Source organism: Salvelinus fontinalis, chromosome 24 (assembly GCF_029448725.1).
Source record: "Salvelinus fontinalis isolate EN_2023a chromosome 24, ASM2944872v1, whole genome shotgun sequence".
In the NCBI taxonomy this organism is placed as follows: domain Eukaryota; kingdom Metazoa; phylum Chordata; class Actinopteri; order Salmoniformes; family Salmonidae; genus Salvelinus; species Salvelinus fontinalis.
Genome location: NC_074688.1, coordinates 25542443 through 25564225, shown reverse-complemented (window position 1 = coordinate 25564225; position 21783 = coordinate 25542443). Strand labels below are relative to the sequence as shown.

At 42.0% G+C, this 21783-nt stretch overlaps 1 protein-coding gene across 1 annotated transcript; it reads left to right on the top strand.

Moving 5' to 3' along the window:
* Positions 1-300: 300 nt before the first annotated feature.
* Positions 301-12192, top strand: LOC129822587 (uncharacterized). Its single transcript, XM_055880933.1, has 12 exons — positions 301-439; positions 731-915; positions 1105-1279; positions 9864-9953; positions 10403-10453; positions 10597-10665; positions 10879-10905; positions 11023-11397; positions 11534-11581; positions 11673-11786; positions 11877-11906; positions 11996-12192. Exons 1-12 carry the CDS (start codon positions 370-372, stop codon positions 12049-12051), a joined length of 1290 nt encoding a protein of 429 aa, XP_055736908.1. The 5' UTR covers positions 301-369; the 3' UTR covers positions 12052-12192.
* Positions 12193-21783: the final 9591 nt, after the last annotated feature.

Here is a 21783-nt window from a genome sequence, read left to right as displayed (position 1 = left end):
ATAAGCATTTATAATTTATAGTCACAGAGAGAGAAAAAACAAGACCAGCTGTATACATGCACATAATCCAAGTACTTGATTGTTATAACATGTAAATAACATTGTTAAACATGTTATAATATATCAAATGAATCAAGAACCAGTTAAAATGTAACACTATATTAAATATTTTAAGATATGTATAAAAAGAAAGGGGACGAATAGAAACAGGCACAGCTGCTCAAACAGGAAGTGACCTAATCGGTTTTCTCTGTGCCTGAACTTAGTTGTAGAGGTTTGCCCTTTAACTTGTAGCAACTGGATATATGTGCTGGGTACTTTCACTTACATTTCTGGTACCGCTCACTGCCATACATTACAATACAGAAAATGCTCTTGATCAAAACTGAAGTCTGTTTTTTTTGGATGGTATTATGTTACACCTCTTTTGCTTCAATGGGTAAGTGCTTAAGATAATGATAATATAGATACAGCATTTTATGTAGAGTTATGAGAGAGTAAATGTAGAGTTGGAGAGTAGAAATTTAAGAGAATCTTCCTGTCATGTGAATATAGTGTGCATCTGGAAAAAAATGGTGTAATTTCTTTAACCCTATTTTTAACTTACATCAGAAAAATGTATGTATGCTGCTAAGAATTTACCATAAAATGGCTGTATATTTTAACCATTACATTGCAACATTTTATCTATGAGCCTAAAAACCGTCCAAACCCAACACTCCTCCTCTAGGTAACAAACATTGCCATGACTCCTGTAACACATCCACCCTCCAGGCTCCACTAGGCTCTGCGGTGCTCCTGTCATGCAGCTTTGGATCCACCTCTCTGGGCATTAGCCCTGGCCATGGCTGGGTGGTGTGGAACCAGGGCTCTGGTTCTGGTGCCAGCCTGGTCAACATCACGTCCTCTGGGAAGGTTGTTGCCTCTTCCAGTTGTCTGCGTAGCATGTAGAATACTAGCCTTCATTTTTGTTTTGAAATTTTAGCCTTTTAAAAGCCTTTTTAACCATATTTGTTATGTGCAGCTTTATCATTTCTGCATGTAATGAGCTCTTCAAATAATATATATTAATTTATAAATAAAATATGAATTTCTTATTATCAGGTGGACTTTCTGGACCCCAGGCAGGGCAGAGTGAAGGCTTTCCCCAATCAGGGAGGTCTGGGGAACTTCTCCATCCTAATCGATGCCCTTCAGGCCTCAGACCTGGGCTCCTACTGCTGTGAGCTGCAGAGTCATGACCAGTGCCATCGAGTGGAAGTTGAGGAACTTGAAGAAGGTAACACTATGCTAGTATCTACAGTAATATATTGTTCCAACTGCCCAGTTGGTTGGAGAATGGTGCTTGTAACAACACCTGAGTTGTAGATTTGATTCCTTCTTGCAACCTCAACGGAATATTTGCATCAAGAGAAAGTCACTTTATGTCACGTTCCTGACCTGTTTTCTGTTGTTTTTGTATGTGTTTAGTTGGTCAGGGCGTGAGTTGGGGTGGGCATTCTATGTTATGTGTTTCTATGTTGGGTTCAATGTGTTGCCTGATATGGTTCTCAATTAGGGGCAGGTGTTTGACGTTGCCTCTGATTGAGAACCATATTAAGGTAGGGTGTTCACATTGTTTGTTTGTGGGTGATTGTTCCTGTGTCTGTGTATGTCGCACCACACGGGACTGTTTCGTTTGTGTTCGTGTATGTGTTCGTTCCTGTTTGTGCGTTATGTTATCTCGTTCAGGTTTGTTCACATCGTTTCTTGTTTTGTAGCTTATTCAAGTGTATTTCGTGTCAGTGTTCGTCTTGTCAATTTAATTAAATCATTATGTCTACATACCTCGCTGCATGTTGGTCCGATCCTTGCTCCTCCTCGTCTGAGGAGGAGAACGATTTAGACGAACGTTACAGAATCACCCACCATCAAAGTGAACAAACCTGAACGAGATAACATAACGCACGAACAGGAACGAACACATACACGAACACAAACGAAACAGTCCCGTGTGGTGCGACATACACAGACACAGGAACAATCACCCACAAACACATACAAAAACAACAGAAAACAGGTCAGGAACGTGATACTTTATTGTTACATTAGAACAATAATCTCTTATACTGTTGTATCTGAAGATATAGGACCCTTTCAAGTCACCAGTAATGAGTCAAAATAATTGGTGAAGGTTTCATACTGTACAGTGCTTTCGGAAAGTATTCAGACCCCTTGACTTTTTCCACATTTTGTTAGGTTACAGCCTTGTTCTAAAATTACCCCCTAATGACAAAGATTTTTTTTTTTTAGAAATGTTTGCTAATTTATAAAAAATGAAAAACAGAAATATAACATTTACATACTGTAAGTATTCAGACCCTTTACTCAGTACGTTGAAGAACCTTTGGCAGCAATTACAGCCTCGGGTCTTCTTAGGTATGATGCTACAAGCTCGGCACACCTGTATTAACCTAGCTTCTCACGGTCTGGGAGTCTTTAAGTGCCTTTTGGCAAACTCCAAGCGGGCTGTCATGTGTCTTTTACTGAGGAGTGGTTTCCGTCTGGCCACTCTACCATAAAGGCCTGATTGGGTGAAGTGCTGCAGAGATGGTTGTCCTTCTGGAAGATTCTCCCATCTTCACAGAGGAACTCTGGCGAGGGTCTGAATATTTGTATATAATGTAAATATAATAATGTATTTCGGCAGTGGTGTAAAGTGCTTAAGTAAAAATACTTTAAAGTACTACTTAAGTAGTTTTGGGGGGTATCTGTACTTACCATTTATATTTTTTACTACTTTTACAAAAAAAAAAGATGTACTTTTTACTCCGTACATTTTCCCTGACACCCAAAAGTACTCGTTACATTTTGAATGCTTAGCAGGACAGAAAACATCAAATTCACGCACTTATTGTCACGGTCGTATGTAGAGACGGACCAAGGCGCAGCGGATGTAGAGTTCAATAAACTACGACCCGTGACTAACGAGATGCTACATGCACAAACTCAAAACACAAAATTCAATATCCCACTAACACAGCTGGGAACAAACACTACTTAAATACGATCCCCAATTAGAGACAACGATTAACCAGCTGCCTCTAATTGGGAATCATACAAAATCACCAACATAGAAAATTAAACCTAGAACCCCACATAGAAATAATAAACTAGAACACCCCCCCCCAGTCACGCCCTGACCTACTCCACCATAGAAAATAAAGGCTCTCTATAGTCAAAGGTGCGGACTCCGGCCGCAAAACCTGAAACCGAAAGGGAGGGTTAGGGGGGTGTCTAGTGTCGGTGGAGGCTCTGGTGCAGGACGAAAAACCCTCTCATCCCACGGATCCACCAGCATCGGAGACGGCTCTGGTACGGGACGAAGAACCCACTTAGCTCGAGGATCCACCCTCTTTGGTGGCGGCTCTGGTGCGGGCCGAAGAACCCGCTCATCCTGCGGATCCAGCCATGGACCCAGGCTGAACACTGTGCCTGGACTGGACCTAGATGCCGAGGAAGGCTCCTGCCATGGAGCGGGACTGGACACCGGCCCTGGCCTGGACATCGGTGCAGAGGAGGGCTCATGCCATGAAGCTGGACCGGATGCCGTGTTTGGACTGTACATCGGCGCAGAAGAAGATTCCTGCCATGGAGCGGGAATGGACGCCGTGTCTGGACTGGGCATCGGCGCAGAGGAGGGCTCCTGCCATGGAGCTGGACTGGACGTCGTGTTTGAACTGGACATCGGTGCAGAGGAAGGCTCCTGCCCTGGAGCTTCTGGACCGTGGACCATCGTAGGAGGTTCCGGACAGTGGAAAGTCACAGGAGGGTCCGGACCAGGGACCGTCGGCCGGAGGTTCCGGACCGGGAACCGTCGCCAGAAGCTCCGGACTGGGAACTGTCGCCGGAAGCTCTGGACTGGGGATCGTCGCAGGAAGCCTGGTGCGTGGGGCCGGCACTGGTGGTACCGGACTGGTGACACGCACCTCAGGGTGAGCGCGAGGAGCAGGCACAGGACGTACCGGACTGGGGAGGCGCACTGGAAGCCTGATCCGTGGGGCCGGTACAGGTAGCACCAGACTGGTGGCACGCACTTCAGGGCGAGTGCGGGGAGGAGGCACAGGACGCACTGGGCTGTGGCGGCGCACTGGAGACCTGGTGCGTAGGGCTGGCACAAATTGTACCGGAACGATGACACACTTCGCATGGCGAGTGCGAGGAGCTAGCACAGGACGTACTGGGCTGTGAAGGCGTACATCTGGGCGAGTGCGAGGAGCAGGCATAGGACATACCGGACTGGGGAGGCGCAATGGAGGCCTGATGCATGGGACCGGCACAGATTGCACCAGACTGTTAACACGCTTCTCCAAACGCCTGCGTTGCCGCATACTCCTCGCCAACTCCATTCTCCGGTATCCCTCCTTGCACTGTTCCATTGACTCCCAGGCGGGCTCTGGCACTCTCCCTGGGTCGACCGACCACCTCTCTACCTCCTCCCATGTTGTCACTGGTTCGCACCTCGGCCCCGCCGACCACACCGTGTCCCCCCCCCCCCAAAAAAAATGTTTTTGCTGTCTTTTGGGACTTACTCTGTGGCCGCGAACCCCGGCATCGTCGCTGTTCTCCCTTCTCTCCTTGCGTCTCCCGCCAAGGAAAGCGATCCTGTCCTGCCAGGATTTCTTCCCAAGTCCAGGATCACTTCCCATCCAGGATCTCCTCCCAAGTCCAGGATACACTCTCCTCCTGGGCACGCTGCTTGGTCCTGTTGTGGTGGGATATTCTGTCACGGTTGTGTGTAGAGACGGACCAAGGCGCAGCGGATGTAGAGTTCCACATATTTATTATCAAATTTAGCAAACAAAACAATAAACTACGACATGTGACTAACGAGATGCTACTTGCACAAACTCAAAACAGACAATTCAATATCCCACAGGTGGGAACAAACACTACTTAAATATGATCCCCAATTAGAGACAACGATTAACCAGCTGCCTCTAATTGGGAATCATACAAAATCACCAACATAGAAAATTAAACCTAGAACCCCACATAGAAATAATAAACTAGAACACCCCCCAGTCACGCCCTGACCTACTCCACCATAGAAAATAAAGGCTCTCTATGGTCAGGACGTGACACTTATTAACATCCCTGGTCATCTCTACTACCTCTGATCTGGCAACTCACTAAACACAAAGGCTTTGATTCTGAATGATGTCTGAGTGTTAGAGTGTCCCCCTGGCTATCTGTACATTTATAAAACATGAACAATTGCCATCTGGTTTGCTTATTATGCGGAATTTGAAATGATTTATACTTTTAATACTTAAGTACATTTTTGCAATTACATTTACTTTTGATACTTAAGTATATTTAAAACCAAATACTTTTGGACTTATAATCAAGTAGTATTTTACTGGGTGCCTTTCACTTTTACTTGACTTCATTTTTACAGGGACAGTGCACATTAAATCAATGTTTCAGTAAAAGTGACGGTTTTAGCCAGCCGGCTAATTTTCAACCGCAGTCCCTGCGCAGGTTATTAAAAACAATTACAATATAGACAATCATTGAGCAGTGAGAACACGCAGAGCAACATAGGACAAGCAAGACGTAGCATACAGACAGAGCAACATAGAACAAAAAGCAGCAAGACAAAATTCATAAAAGCAACAAAGTGTTTCCACACCTCATAAACTACAGACAACAGACAACATGGAAAGCGGCAATACACAGCTAGGGATTATGTTCACAAATCTGATTGACCTTTAGCCACGTCTTCATGCATTTTGTGAAAGTGTGATATGTGGTGCAGTTATGTGTGTCTGATGGCAGTGTATTCCAGACATGGGAAGCTCTCACAGAGAAAGCGGATTTACTAAAGGTGCTTTTCCTTAAAACGTCTAATGGCTGCAATCCCGTTAACGGGATCGATATGACAACAGCCAGTGAAAGTGCAGGGCGCCAAATTCAAACAGAAACCTCATAATTAAAATTCCTCAAGCATACAAGTATTTCACACCATTTTAAAGATACACTTCTTGTTAATCCCACCACAGTGTCCGATTTCAAAAAGGCTTTACAGCGAAAGCACCACAAACGATTATGTTAGGTCACCGCAAAATCACAGAAAAACACACAGCCATTTTTCCAGCCAAAGACAGGAGTCACAAAAAGCAGAAATAGAGCTAAAATGTATCACTAATGATCTTAATCAGGTGACACTCATAGGATTTCATGTTACACAATACATATATGTTTTGTTTGATAAAGTTTATATTTATATCCAAAAACCTCAGTTTACAGTGCCGCCATGTTCAGAAATGCCTCCAAAATATCCGGAGAAATTGCAGAGCCACGTCAAATAACATAAATACTCATCATAAACTTTGATGAAAGATACATGTTTTACATAGAATTAAAGATACACTTGTTCTTAATGCAACCGCTGTGTCATATTTCAAAAAGCTTTACGGCAAAAGCACAATATTCAATAATCTGAGAACAGCGTTCAGCAACAAAAGGAAGCCATACAGTTACCCGCCAAATTATGCAGTCAACAAAACTCATAAATAGCATTATAAATCCTCCCTTACCTTTGCTGATCTTCGTCGGAATGCACTCCAAGGACTCCCACTTCCACATGAAATGTTTATTTTGTTCGGTAATGTCCATCATTTATGTCCAAATAGCTATTTTTGTTAGCATGTTTGGTAAACAAATCCAAAGTCAGGAAGCGCGTTCACTTAAAGCAGACGAAATGTCAAAAAGTTCAGTAGAGAAAAGTCAGTAGAGAAACATGTCAAACGATGTATTGAATCAATCTCTAGGATGTTAACATAAATCTTCAATAACGTTCCAACCAGAGAATTCCATTGAGTTCAGATGTGCAATGGAACAGAGCTCCCTCTCATGTGAACGCGCATGGTCAGAGCATGGTCAGCTCATGGCAGACCTGACTCATTCCTGTCTCCTTCAGCCCCACTTCACAGTAGAGGCATCAGACAAGGTTCTACAGACTGTTGACATCTAGTGGAAGCCGTAGGAAGTGCAAACTGATCCATATCCCACTGTGTATTCGATAGACGATGAGTTGAAAATCGACCAACCTCAGATTTCCCACTTCCTGTTTGGATTTCTTCTCAGGTTTTTGCCTGCCATATGAGTTCTGTTATACTCACAGACATCATTCAAACAGTTTTAGAAACTTCAGAGTGTTTTCTATCCAATACTACTAATACTATGCATATATTAGCAACTGGGACTGAGGAGCAGGCAGTTTACTCTGGTCCCCTTTCATCCAAGCTACTCAATACTGCCCCTGCAACCATAAGAAGTTAAGGGAAATATACAGTCACCTCTCATGGATCTGCTGCCATATGTTTGGGTTTTCTGTTTGACAAAAATACTGAGTGGAGGGTGATCCAGGCCATTTAGGATCTTGAAAACAAGACATGCGTCGGTGTATTGCACAAGACTTTCCCAACTCAGGAGCTCATGCTTTCTGAGGATGGCTATTGGGCTTCCTATCAAGCACTTTGAGAGCCTGTTTGTAGACAGACTGAATAGGTTTTAATGTTGTACAGCAAGCTTGGGCCCAACTAGTCAAGCAGTATGTTAACCTGTCTAGGATCAGCGTGGCGCTAGCGGCACACCCCCCCCCCCCCACTGAAAAACCAGTGCCGCGAAATTCAAAAAAAATATTTTTTTAAAATATTTAACTTTCACACATTAAAGTCCAATACAGCTAATGAAAGACACAGATCTTGTGAATCCAGTCAACATTTCCGATTTTTAAAATGTTTTACAGGGAAGACACAATATGTAAAGATGTACATCTATTACCTAAAAACACATTAGCATAATCCACCATCTTTTATTTGTCCACCAACACCAGTAGCCATCACCAATTCGGCTAAACTAAGATATTTATAGCCCCTAACCAACAAAAAAACTCATTAGATGACAGTCTGATAACATATTTATGGTATGGGATAGGTTTTGTTAGAAAAAAGTGCATATTTCAGGTAGATGGCATAGTTTACAATTGCACCCACCATCACAAATGGACTAGAATAATTACAATGAGCAACGTGTTTACCTAACTACTAATCATCAAACATTTCGTAAAAATACACAGCATACACGAATCGAAAGACACAGATCCTGTGAATACAGACAATATTTCAGATTTTCTAAGTGTCTTACAGCGAAAACACAATAAATCGTTATATTAGCTTAGCACATAGCAATTAGCAGCCCAGCATTGATTCTAGCCAAAGTGAGCGATAAAAGTCAACATCGCCAAAAGATATTAATTTTTTCACTAACCTTCTCAGAATTCTTCCGATGACACTCCTGTAACATCACATTACAACATGCATATACAGTTTGATCGAAAATGTTTATATTTAGCCACCAAAATCATGGTTAGACAATGTGAAATGTAGACAAGCTGGTAAAGAAAAAGTCCTTGCGCCACTTAGACAGTGATCTACTCTTATACATAAATACTCATAAACGTGACTAAAAAATATAGGGTGGACAGGGATTGATAGACAATTTAATTCTTAATACAATTGCGTTATTACATTTTTTAATATATCCTTACTTTTCAATACAGTTTGCGCCAAGCGAAGCTACGTCAAAAAACATGGCGTCCTAAGCCACTAAAATGTTTCGACAGAAACACGATTTATCATAATAAAAATGTCCTACCTTGAGCTGTTCTTCCATCAGTATCTTGGGCAAAGGATCCTTTCTTGGGAGAAATCGTCTTTTGGTGGAAAGCTGTCCTCTTGCCATGTGGAAATGTCAACTGCGTTCGGGATGAACTGAAAAGCGTGCCCAACTTTTCACATCGTTGCAAAAATAAATGTCCCAAAATCGCACTAAACGGATATAAATTGCTATAAAACGCTTTAAATTAACTACCTTATGATGTTTTTAACTCCTATAACGAGTGAAAAGATGACCGGAGAAATATAACAGGCTAAACTAACGCTTGGAACAGGTGCGCGCCGGTGTCCTCTAGGCTCATGACGCAGCTCCCAAAGAATGACTAGCTTCAGGGTTTTTTCATTTGTAGGGCCTGTGAACGCGCAATCGACCCCGTTGGAATCGTCATCACGTAAAGGCATCCAGGGGAAGACGTAAGAAGTGTCCGTATAGTCATAGCAACGACAGTGCCCTTTTAAATGACTTCAGAAGAGTGGCCAACATTTCTCAAATCTGACTCCATGTCAGGGAAATTGCTGTAGAATGGGCTCTGTTCCACTTAGAGACAAAATTTCAACTCCTATAGAAACTATAGACTGTTTTCTATCCAATAATAATAATAATATGCATATTGTACGATCAAGGATTTTGTGGGAAGCCGTTTAAAAAATTAGCCAAATTAGCATAAATAGTCTAAACAGCGCCCCCAGTATCATAGATTTGAAGTACAGTTTTGCTAAATTAGCTAGGTTGAATTTGGTTATCTGAATTACCTTTTTCACATGCTTGAGTCATTTCCTATTAAGGTATCTTTACTTTTACTCAAGTATGACAATTGGGTACTTTTTCCACAACTATGTCCGTTTATTTTATTTGATAAATGAGCAAAAATTTCTCAAAATCAGTTTTTTCTTTGTCATTATGGGGTATTGTGTGTAGATTGCTGAGGCGTTTTTAAAAACAATTTAATCCATTTTAGAATAAGGCTGTAACGTAACCAAACGTGGAAAAAGTCAAGCATGTGGTCGGTTTTTCCTTCCACGGTTACTTTCTGTAAAGGCAAACACATTTCTGGTCGGTTTAGACTCAGCAGCTCTCTCGCTTATTGTTTCCTGTAAGATACACGTGAATAAAACCACCTCTTCCTCTTACTCATCTAGGTTCACACATCGTGTTGTTTTTCAGCGTCGGCAGTTTGGCCATCCTCCTAGTGCTCCTAAGTGGCTGTTTCTGCTGGGTGAAATGGACACGTGAGCACCCCCATGTTCCATCTGACTCACTCGGTTTTACTTCTGCATTGGAATGATATGGATGAAGCAGCTAGCACGGCATGCTGCACAGTATACAGTATGCTTCACCGAGTACAACAGTTATTTGGGCTAATCGGAACCTTCCCATGAGCATTAAGCAGCATCCTTTCTTTCTGATGTAAATGTTATTATGTTGGTTGTGCAACTTTGCAAGCTGCTTCCATGTCAGTTAAGTAGCTACATATCCTACTGAAAATATGCACATTGCACACTAGGCATGTCTTAATGCCACCCAGTATGCGCTTTAGAAAGAGGAACTGCAGAGATGCAGTGATAGAACATTTCAAAGTAGCCTAATATCTTTGTGAAATGTGATGTACTTTCAAAAAATACATAACGCCTGAAAAAGTGATCATCTTATAGAAGTGCCTTTTCTTTACTTGTTTTAGGAGTTACTACTGAAAGAACACCAGACTATATCAACACCCATTTCTGTGCAGGTTGGGCCTCTATGCTCTTGTTCTAATCCTCAAAGTTCATTTAAATTTTTTGAGAAAGAGATTGTATTACTATGGCATTTGAGCACCACTTTCAAATCTGATTGAAACATGAAATTAATGTAGAATTCTGTATAATATCACAGGATCCAGTGCACCTCCTGAGGACGTCGCATGTAGTGACAATGTCGGGAGAGACGTGGCACAGGAGAGAGGTAAAAAACGTACACACGTAGGCTAAAACAGCATGTGCTCACACTCAAACACACACACATGGACATGCACGTGCACACACAATGTTTTATGTTCATGTGGTTAAGATTATTCAACATTACAGCATCACTCTATATTTACTAAACAAGATCACACTACAAAGTCAATTAGCATTTGCAGACTGATGCTCACATCTGGTTTTTATCTTAATTTAGGAGTCGGCAATGAGCGACCGATCTATGGTAAATTTACGCTTCTACATTTACCATTTTCTTTCAATGGACTGGAATGGAATTGTAAAGTTGTTTTATTTTCTACATGGACCTAGTTTGAACTTTTCTCTTCCCACCTTTCAATAGAAAACAATGAGCACGATCCAACCAGAATGCAGCATGATCCGACCACAATTCAGCATGATCCGACCACAATTCAGCATGATCCGACCACAATTCAGCATGATCCCACCACAATTCAGCATGATCCCACCAGAATTCAGCATGATCCCACCAGAATTCAGCATGATCCCACCAGAATTCAGCATGATCCCACCAGAATTCAGCATGATCCCACCAGAATTCAGCATGATCCCACCAGAATTCAGCATGATCCCACCAGAATTCAGCATGATCCCACCAGAATTCAACATGAAGCACAAAGAAACCAGCACGAACCAGCTAGATACAAAAATAAATTGCGAGAATCGAGTGAGAAAAGAAGACAGGGGTTTCATGGAGGTAAGCTATGTGTGTTACATACCGTAGACATTCTATAACCATTGTCCCTTGTTCAATGATACCAATATTTTCATCCCCGCTTGGTATGCATGTTTAATTCAGAAGTAACTACACTTTATGGACTTTCCTTCCCCAGAACTCATGAGCAGATTGCGCCAATCAAGTCTCGGACAGCGTTACTATGGTAAAGTCAGAGCTTTGTAATGATCAATTTACAGTATAGACTTGCAGTGATCCTTTTATTAATTACATTGACTTGTCGTGAACTCTGACAGCAAACCAAGCCGAGATCAACCAGCAAGCCAGAGTTCAGATGGACAACCACAAAAGAGCAAACGAAGCAAAGACCAACCCGGAGGGCAGATCCCAATTGGACAACCGCCAAAGAGGTGTCCTACACACTGTTTTACAGTAATCTCTGATACAAATCAATATGCACTCTAGCATTTTGTTATTAAAGCCTTGTCTCCTCATTGCAGGAAGCTTTTGGAGAAAGAAACCCAAAGAGCGTGAGTTGCAAAAAAAAATTTTTTTTTTCTACACACAACATACTGTATAATCATAATAACTTATATTAAGTCCTCTCTCTCTCTCCCAGAATGTGAATATGAAAACCCTATCTATAACAGTGCAGTCACACTCAACAAACTATAGACGGGGATGAAGAGGATACTGAGTCTCAACTCCTTTGTCTCACTTTTGTTTAGGTTCTATTTTTTTTTTTTTTGTAAATAAAGTGCAGTACATTGTCTTGAAAGTGAAACAAATATGAATTAAAGTTCATTTTTAAATATGTTTATGATTCTTTCATGCAATGTATTATCCAATGTGAATCAGAAAAGTCTCTAATCAAGACAATTAACCCTAATAACCCACAGCTGTGTCACCCTACCATGGATGGTCACCATTGTCCACTGTTTGCTGACCATCAGAGATGAAGAGGTACTCTTCTGTTGATGTAATGATTCTTCGTTATTATTACCCTAACCTGCACAGAGCTGGAGGAATATAATCAATACATTCAACCGCACTGACAGTCTGAAAGGTAGGAAATAGAACTGCAGTTTACAAAGACATAAATTACAGTAATGTTGAATGGAAACTGGATGAATGTATGTCCAATGTAATGTGGCAGACCAGGGAGTTTGATCAAGACGTTTACACATAAGACACAAGTGTGATACCTCAGTTTCAAGAGTGTTTAATTAAAACAATAAATAAGAAGAAAATAAACCTCTTCCGGGTTACCGCCTTCTGGGCTCTGGAGTAGACCACCAAGCCGCTCGGGTCTAGCAGACTGTGAGAACGTCGGTCCGGGAACAACCTCTCACTACCTCCAATCCTCCCGTGTGCTGCCCTCCTGGCAGCTTTATGGGCCTTGTACGGCTGGTGAGCAATCAGCCCCTTGATTAACCACCAGCCTTATTCAGTCTCAATTAGTCCTGGCCAGAGGACACGTCAAGACCTGGCATGTCCAGCAGAGGGAGCCACCGCCGCGTGATGTAGACTCCGTCTGTCACCAGGCCTCAACGAGTCTCCCCCTGGTTGCTTGTCTGTGGTACGCCACAGTAAGTATCTTAAAATGTTCATTCCTGATCAGTCAAATGGCAATATCATTGATTATACAATATGTGTGGTTTTGGCTAATTGCTAATGTCATGTGTATTCAAATTCACACAGATGAACCTGGTGGACACTGCAGGGCATTAGATATCGTTCAGTGCCACTATCTTATGGGAGAGACAGACCGGTTCCTTCTCTTTTCTGTTAGCTACTATGGCTGTCTCGTCAAAAGACAAGTAGGCTAATTATTTCCGCTAATATTACATCTCATTAATTTTTTTGCTGTAGCACTTAAAGGCTGACGTTAACATCACTTTTATTAAAATGTGCCAGGGAGATATTGCCAGTTTGACAGTGGTCATCAAGGCTATGGTCGATGAGGGCCAAGTTTAGATCACCATCTTTAAAATGCCAACTGGCATCCTGAAAGGTAACAAAATATTTCCCTTAATGTAATATAATACAAAAGTTGCATTGTGGAAAGAATTTATTAAGCAGCAATATAGTGTGAAATTATATCAGTTATCAACCATCTAAACATTCCCTTCAGAGGAAACCAGCAAAGTTGACAATCCACCATCGAGAAGTTCTCTTGGGCACTGAGACAAGGGTTCATCATCATCATTTTCCAGAATGCCCCCCCCCCCCCTGAACCACAGCCAGGATGGCAAGCCCAAAACCAGGACTGATCACTCTGTTACCTTCCTCTTTCAATTCACCTACCTCCATCAGATCTATTTCCCTACCACGTCAAATTGTTTTTTTCCTTGGGACTCCTTTCAGATTGTTGATGGGAAATGTTTTTGGTATCTCAGATGGTTCTGGCAATTCTCACATAGAAACTTAATTGTGAGGAAAATGTTTGACATGCTTTTTACATTTGTATCACACAAACCATTTTTTTGAAACTCATGATGAAAGTGGCAATTTTAGGCCCTTTTTAGACCTAGACATGCCTCATGTAAGACCCTATGATCTGTGAACCGTACATGATACAGACAACATCTTGCTGTCATTATACACCATATAGTGTGCTCTCAAATATAGAGTATGTATAGATTCTGAAATACAATGTTTTCCATCAATTTATTCAACATTTAAATCTCAAAAGTACCCTTTTTGATTTAGCTTATTTTTTTACATTTTGTATTTGGAAAATGGTCTATTGGGTGAACGTTGAGGCAGATCAACTTTTGCATAATAATCAAGGATCTATATTTCGAGATACCCGCTTTAGTTAAGAATCACAGTGATCCAGTTGATCATTTATAGTGTGGAAGATATAATGGAGTTACACCTGTATGTTTGCACGGGATTTATCCCTTTCTAAGAATGACCTTCCATTGCAGCTTTGCATTGAACAGCAGAGGTGGGACCAAGTCATTGTTTTACAAGTCACAAGTAAGTCTCAAGTCAAGACCGTCAAGTATTAAGTCAAGTCTCAAGTCTTTAACTTTCGAGTCCTAAACAAGTCATAATGTGCTCCTTTTTTCACCTTTATTTAACCAGGTAGGCTAGTTGAGAATGAGTTCTCATTTACAACTGCGACCTGGCCTAGATAAAGCAAATCAGTTCGACACATACAACAACACATTTACACATGGAATAAACAAACATACAGTCAATAATACAGTAGAAAAGGTCTATATACAGTGTGTGCAAATGAGGTAAGATAAGGGAGGTAAGGCAATAAATAGGCCATGGTGGCGAAGTAACAATATAGCAATAAAACACTGGAGTGATAGATGTGCAGGAGATGAATGTGCTACGCGTGCTCTTCACCAAATGTAATACCATTTCATATTTTTATAATAATTAGTAATAATTAGTATATTACATTTACGCAAATCATGAATGCTTTTAAAAATATCTATATATTTATTACTTTCCAAATAAACATATTGACATGGAAATACATGGGTAGCCATGAGAAAGACACCGCCCCCGTCAGGCAGGTTTTAGGCTACCAACTGCCTAGTATAAGGGATTTGCGTCAATTCAAATCTGGTATCAGGACAAAATGTGATTCAGAGTCACCGAATATATAAGTATTTTTATTAAACTCAAGCGATAAATGGTAAATGCAATTTTCGTATATACGGGTTCTCTGTATCACCTCGCAGGGCAGAACAGAGAACTGGCAGGATGTAAGTAAACAGCTGTTCTTATACGGTGACAGACGTAGTTCCAACCCGTCTGTTGGCCTATCACAGTAGAGGCTGAGCGTGGTTTAAACTTTGCTCAGCCTATCACCGGCGCTCAGGCTAGTCCCAGCCTCTTGGCGCTCCTTGGTGTCCAGCGCTGTTGCTGTGTAGATTACGCTCCCACACCCTAGAGACTGAGGTAAGATAGCTCTGTAACATTGTCTGAGCTATTTGCACCTGCATACAAAGCACACTGTTCTCGCTCAAGGCTAACCACAGCTTCCCAGCACACTTATCTGGGGCTAACTGTTACTTCCAGCACACACACACAGACACCCAGGCCAACAGTTGCTAATATTCAATCACGTGATGTAGTATTGGGTTATAGTGCAATAAACATAAATCCTAACACTAGCCAGTTGTAGCTCAATCTTGGGTGCAATGATCACGTTCCCGCACTGACTGACTGTGTGGAGGCTCATTGATTTAACTGTACACTAGCCTACCTACATGATACACTAGTAAAGTAATAAAATATATAGCTGTTGGCTATATTAGCCACGACTCACCGTTCTTTGTCGAAACGAAGTTGGAAATTGTTGCGCCTCCATCTGTAATTTTCTTCCGGCATGTTTTGCAAGTTGAAATCCGTTTTTTGTTGATACAGAGTTGTCTTTATATCCGAAAAAAATAATTTTGGGTATATCTTTCCAAGGGCTCCATCTGAAATCACCCGCCGACGTTCCTCTGCACTGCCACGCACAACGTTTTCTCAGCTGGCACAATTTTATTGGCTGCTGTCCGATTCAAACTGTAATCCGTTAATGAAGAGTTGATGTGCTGCACACTTTTTTTAATAGCATAATTTTTAATATTTGGGCTTGGGGAGGGTATCAAGTCAGGTCGAGTCATAGGCTCAAGTCAAGTCACGAGTCATTGGTGTTAAAGTGAAAGTCGAGTCCAAGTCATAATATTTGTGACTCGAGTCTGACTCGAGTCCAAGTCATGTGACTCGAGTCCACACCACTGTTGAAATACAAAAACATGAATTGTGTCTTTCCAGTGCACACACATTAAAACAATTTAATAGGTTCGGCCAATTGCTATATATTGTGAGCAATTTGACTCTTGGTTGTGTTCTCTCCCCAGACTCCTGTTACATGTACACTACCGTTAAAAAGTTTGGGGTCACTTAGAAACGTCCTTGTTTTTGAAAGAAAAGCAAATTTTTTGTCCATTAAAATAACATCAAATTGATCAGAAATACAGTGTAGACATGTTTTATGTTGTAAAGGACTATTGTTGCTGGAAACGGCTGATTTTTAATGGAATATCTACATAGGCGTACAGAGGCCCATTATCAGCAACCATCACTCCTGTGTTCCAGTGGTATGTTGTGTTAGCTAATCCAAGTTTATCATTTTAAAAGGCTAATTGATGATTAGAAAACCCTTTTGCAATTATGTTAGCACAACTGAAAACTGTTGTTCTGATTAAAGAAGCAATAAAACTGGCCTTCTTTAGACTAGTTGAGTATCTGGGGCATGAGCATTTGTGGGTTCGATTACAGGCTCAAAATGGCCAGAAACAAATAACTTTCTTCTGAGACTCGTCAGTCTATACTTGTTCTGAGAAATGAAGGCTATTCCATGCGAGAAATTGCCAAGAAACTGAAGATCTCGTACAACGAGAAGGCCAGCATCCCGGAGTCGCCTCTTCACTGTTGACGTTGAGACAGGTACTGTTTAATGAAGCTGCCAGTTGAGGACTTGTGAGGCGTCTGTATCCACAGTAAGGGTGTCAAGTATCCATCACATCACAAGTGGTTCGTGGTCCATGGATTTACAAAGTCTGAGTGGTTGTTAAATCATATACAAAATTCAAAGTACAAGTATAAATCATTTCAAATTCCTTATATTAAGCAAAGCAGATGGCACAATTTTCTAGTTTTTGTATTTACAGAAGCACACTCCAACACTCAGACATAATTTACAAACACAGTATTTGTTTAGTGAGTCCACCAGATCAGAGGCAGTAGGGATGACCAGGGATGTTCTCTTGATAAGTATGTGAATTAGACCAGATTTTCCTGTCCTGGTAAGCATTCAAAATGTCACAGGTACTTTTAGGTGTCAGGGAAAATGTATGGACTAAAAAGTACATTATTTTCTTTAGGAATGTAGTGAAGTAAAAGTAAATGTTGTCAAAAATATAAATAATAAAGTACAGATACCCTCCCAAAAACGACTTAAGTAGTACTTTAAAGTGTCTTCACTTAAGTACTTTACACCACTGATAACACTTTATCCCCCCCAGTTAGACTTCCATTGTGATACAGATGTCTGTAGAAGAACCAGCTGCTCAATGCTCTGTAATAGAAGTAAGTTTAACTAGGTCCTATTATTGAGTGTAGTCTGGCCCAGGAGTGTGAAGGTGAACGGAAAGGCACTGGAGCAACGAACCGCCCTTACTGTCTCTGCCTGGCCGGTTCCCCTCTCTGCACTGGGATTCTCTGCCTCTAACCCTGTTACTGGGGCTGAGTCACTGGCTTACTGGTGCTCTCCATGCCGTCCCTAGGAGGGATGCGTCACTTGAGTGGGTTGAGTCACTGACGTGATCTTCCTGTCCGGGTTGGCACCCCCCCCTTGGGTTGTGTCGTGGCGGAGATCTTCGTGGGCTATACTCAGCCTTGTCTCAGTATGGTAAGTTGGAGGTTGAAGATATCCCTCTAGTGGTGTGGGGGCTGTGCTTTGGCAAAGTGGGTGGGGTTATATCCTGCCTGTTTGGCCCTGTCCGAGGGTATCGTCGGACGGGGCCACAGTGTCTCCCGACCCCTCCTGTCTCAGCCTCCAGTATTTATGCTGCAGTAGTTTATGTGTCGGGTCTAGGGTCAGTCTGTTATATCTGGAGTATTTCTCCTGTCTTATCCAGTGTCCTGTGTGAATTTAAGTATGCTCTCTCTAATTCTCTCTCTCTTTTTCTCTGTTTCTTTCTCTCTTTCGTTCTTTCTCGCTCTCGGAGGACCTGGGCCCTAGGACCATGCCTCAGGACTACCTGGCATGATGACTCCTTGCTGTCCCCAGTCCACATGGCCGTGCTGCTGCTCCAGTTTCAACTTAAATAAAATTGTATGAATGCCCATCTATGTGGTAAGCCTACCATTTGTAAACCACCAAGAAAATATGTCCAAAAGTTGTCGGCTCTTGATTACTGGGGTGTAGCCTACCATGTCACCGCAATAGAATTTTATGAATTTCCATCCATGTGGTAGGCCCACCATTTGTAAAACAGGCCATTGCATTGGCTTTATCCGTCCTGATTCCTTTGATTAATCAATTTGGATAATATGGGGATGAGACATTGTTGATATATACAGAGAAAAGAGTCGGCCCGAGAATTGAACCCTGAGGCACCCCCATAGAGACTGCCAGAGGTCCGGACAACAGGACCTCCGATTTGACACACTGAACTCTGTCTGAAAAGTAGTTGGTGAACCAGGGGAGACAGTCATTTGAGAAACCAAGGCTGTTGAGTCTGCCAATAAGAATGTGGTGATTGACAGAGTTGAAAGCCTTGGCCAGGTCGATGAAGACGGCTGCACAGTACAATCTTTTATCAATGGCGGTTATGATATTGTTTAGTACCTTGAGTGTGGCTGAGGTGCACCCTTGACCAGCTCGGAAACCTGATTGCACATCGGAGAAGGTACGGTGGGATTCGAAATGGTCAGTGATCTGTTTATGAACTTGGCTTTCGAAGACTTCAGAAAGACAGGGCAGGATGGATATAGGTCTATAACAGTTTGGGTCTAGAGTGTCACCCCCTTTGAAGAGGGGATGAGCGAGGCAGCTTTCCAATATTTAGGGATCTCGGACAATACGAAAGAGAGGTTGAACAGACTGGTAGTAGGGGTTGCAACAATAGCGGTGGATAATTTTAGAAAGAGAGGGCTTGTGAATGTTGACCTGTTTAAAGGTCTTACTCACATCGGCTACGGAGAGCGTGATCACACAGTCGTCCGGAACAGCTCGTGCTCTCATGCATTTTTCAGTGTTACTTGCCTCGAAGTGAGCATAGAAGTAATTTAGCTCGTCTGGTAGGTTCGTGTCACTGGGCAGCTCGTGGCTGTGCTTCCCTTTGTAGTCTGTAATAGTTTGCAAGCCCTGCCACATCCGACAAGCGTCGATTAAATCTTAGTCCTGTATTGATGCTTTGCCTGTTTGATGGTTCATCGGAGGGCATAACAGGATATTTTAATAAGCTTCCGGGTTAGAGTCCCGCTCCTTGAAAGCGGCAGCTCTACCCTTTAGCTCAGTGTGGATGTTGCCTGTAATTGATGGCTTCTGGTTGGGGTATTTAGGTTAGGCTATTTCCAACAGCACCTGGAAAGGCGCGCTGAGAATGGACAAGCAAAATATTTTGCGCCCCTGCCTTTGACAAAGTGGGCACTGCTTATCAGAGGGCATCAGCGCTCACCTAAAATGCCCATATGCCACAAGTTGTGAGAAATTGGCCAGAATTTCTGGACAGAATTATGTGAGGTTTTATGTGTTGTTGTTGGAGGTGCCTCTTGGTCAATTTAGCTCGGAAAAGGCAGCCCTTGTCAATACTGAAACAATTGGCTCATTGTTGCAATTGAACCCTTGTATGTTAATGCAAATTATACGTTTTCTCATGAATTTTTGCATATTATTAAATTTAATCGTTGAAAACTGTGCATTTAAGCAATACTTCTACAGTGACATTTCAGACAAAAAGTGTGGCCCGAATGAGGTGGTGGGAAAGATGGCGGAAGCAGACGCTGAAGTGGATTGTGAATCTAATGGCGGTTGAATCAAGGATAATTGGAGTATTGTCCAAAAGAATGGAAAACGGAGTAGTGTATAGTACTGAGAATGTCCTTTCCTATCTTGTTGGAGTACGGTTTGTTAATGGGGAGCAGTTGATCGAAATACCAATCTTGAATAATCCATTTGCGCTATCCAAACTGGTGGAGAGAGTGATGGGTAAAGGAAATCTGTGAGAATCACGAGAGGCGGGCTTATTTGGATTTTTTGTACATCTGCGGATCAGAAGGAACTTGTGTTGCGTCTCACCCGATTTGATAAGTCTGACATGCTGACCAAACCAGACGCGCTCGTGCACATGTTGATTTTGTTCACCCACACCAGAAGCAATCAGAACACGCAGGTTGAAATATCTAAACAAACTCTGAACCAATTACATTAATTTGTGGACAGGTTGAAAAGCATTAAACATTTATGGCAATTTAGCTAACTAGCTTGCTGTTGCTAGCTAATTTGTCCTGGGATATAAACATTGGGTTGTTATTTTACCTGAAATGCACAAGGTCCTCTACTCCGACAATTAATTCACAGATAAAACAGTAAACCGAATTAATTTCCCGTCATCTCTCCTCCTTCCTACAGGCTTCTTTTTCTTCTTTAGACTTTATATGGTGGTTAGCAACCAACTTTACGGTGCATTACTGTGTGTGGACGTCAGTTCATCTGTGGACGTCAGTGTGGACGTCAGTTCATCTTTCAATCACCCACATGGGTATATGCTCCTAAAAACCAATGAGGAGATTTGAGAGGCAGGACTTGCAACGCGTTGAGCGTCACAAATATAACCAACTTCTATTTTAACGCATGGCCACTCAGGCGCTCGCTGTCGCAATGATTGAATAACATGTATGTGTACATTTATTTTGCAACGCACGTGACACGAGTGGTGTGATCAGCATGTGACGTGTCGTGTGTGTCTCTTCGGAACAGTGCACCCTCAAGGGGGTAATATCTGGCATCCCGTGGGAAGTCGATGTTGAAGAGATGAAAAATATTCCCGTAGTGATTGATGCACGTCGGATGAATACTGTGGTGAATGATGAAAAAGTGAATAGTTTATCTGTTATTTAGTTTTTTGACAAGAGTCTCTCCCTACTCAAGTGCAGCTGGGGTATATAAACTACAGAGTCTTATCGCAAGACCAATGCAATGTGATCACTGTAAAGTTTTTGGTCATGTTTCAAGTGTTTGCAGAAGGGAGAAACCGAGATGTCCAAGTTGTGGAAAATATAATTTAATGTGTTATAAAAGTGCTGAAAATGTGACATGTTGCAATTGTGGTGGGAACTGTGAAGCCAAGTCTTTTGAATGCCCAACAAAGGTGAAAGAAAATGTGGTGGTCAAAGTCAGGGCTGTCCAGAGCATTTCATATGCAGCAGCTATTAAAAGGTTTGAGAGGTTGAATGGTGCTCCCGAAGAGTCCATGGTGGTGGATAAGCCTTCACTGCAGGCTGCAGGGGTTGCCTTTCACCAGCAGGACCCTGATATTTTAAAGGTTAAGAAGGTGGACTTTGTGGCCTTTATAGCTATGTTGATTAATGGCACTGCCAAAGTGGAGAAAAGGTCCAGCAAAATATAGTTATATGGAAAATTCTCACAAGCTGTACCACCCTCTAAGGCTCTAAAGCCTGAGAAGGCACATATGGAGATTTGAAAGAAGGAAGAAGTGTACGTTTTGTTTGTCAATTTACTAGTTTTATTTGGGTTCATTTCCCTATCACGTATGGATTAGATGTTTTACCTTTTTTTCCCCAACCCGTCCAGCTGGTTGCGGCAATATACCTTTTGGGGTTGTAGTCCGCCTTAAAACCCACAGAAGAAGAGGAATACTT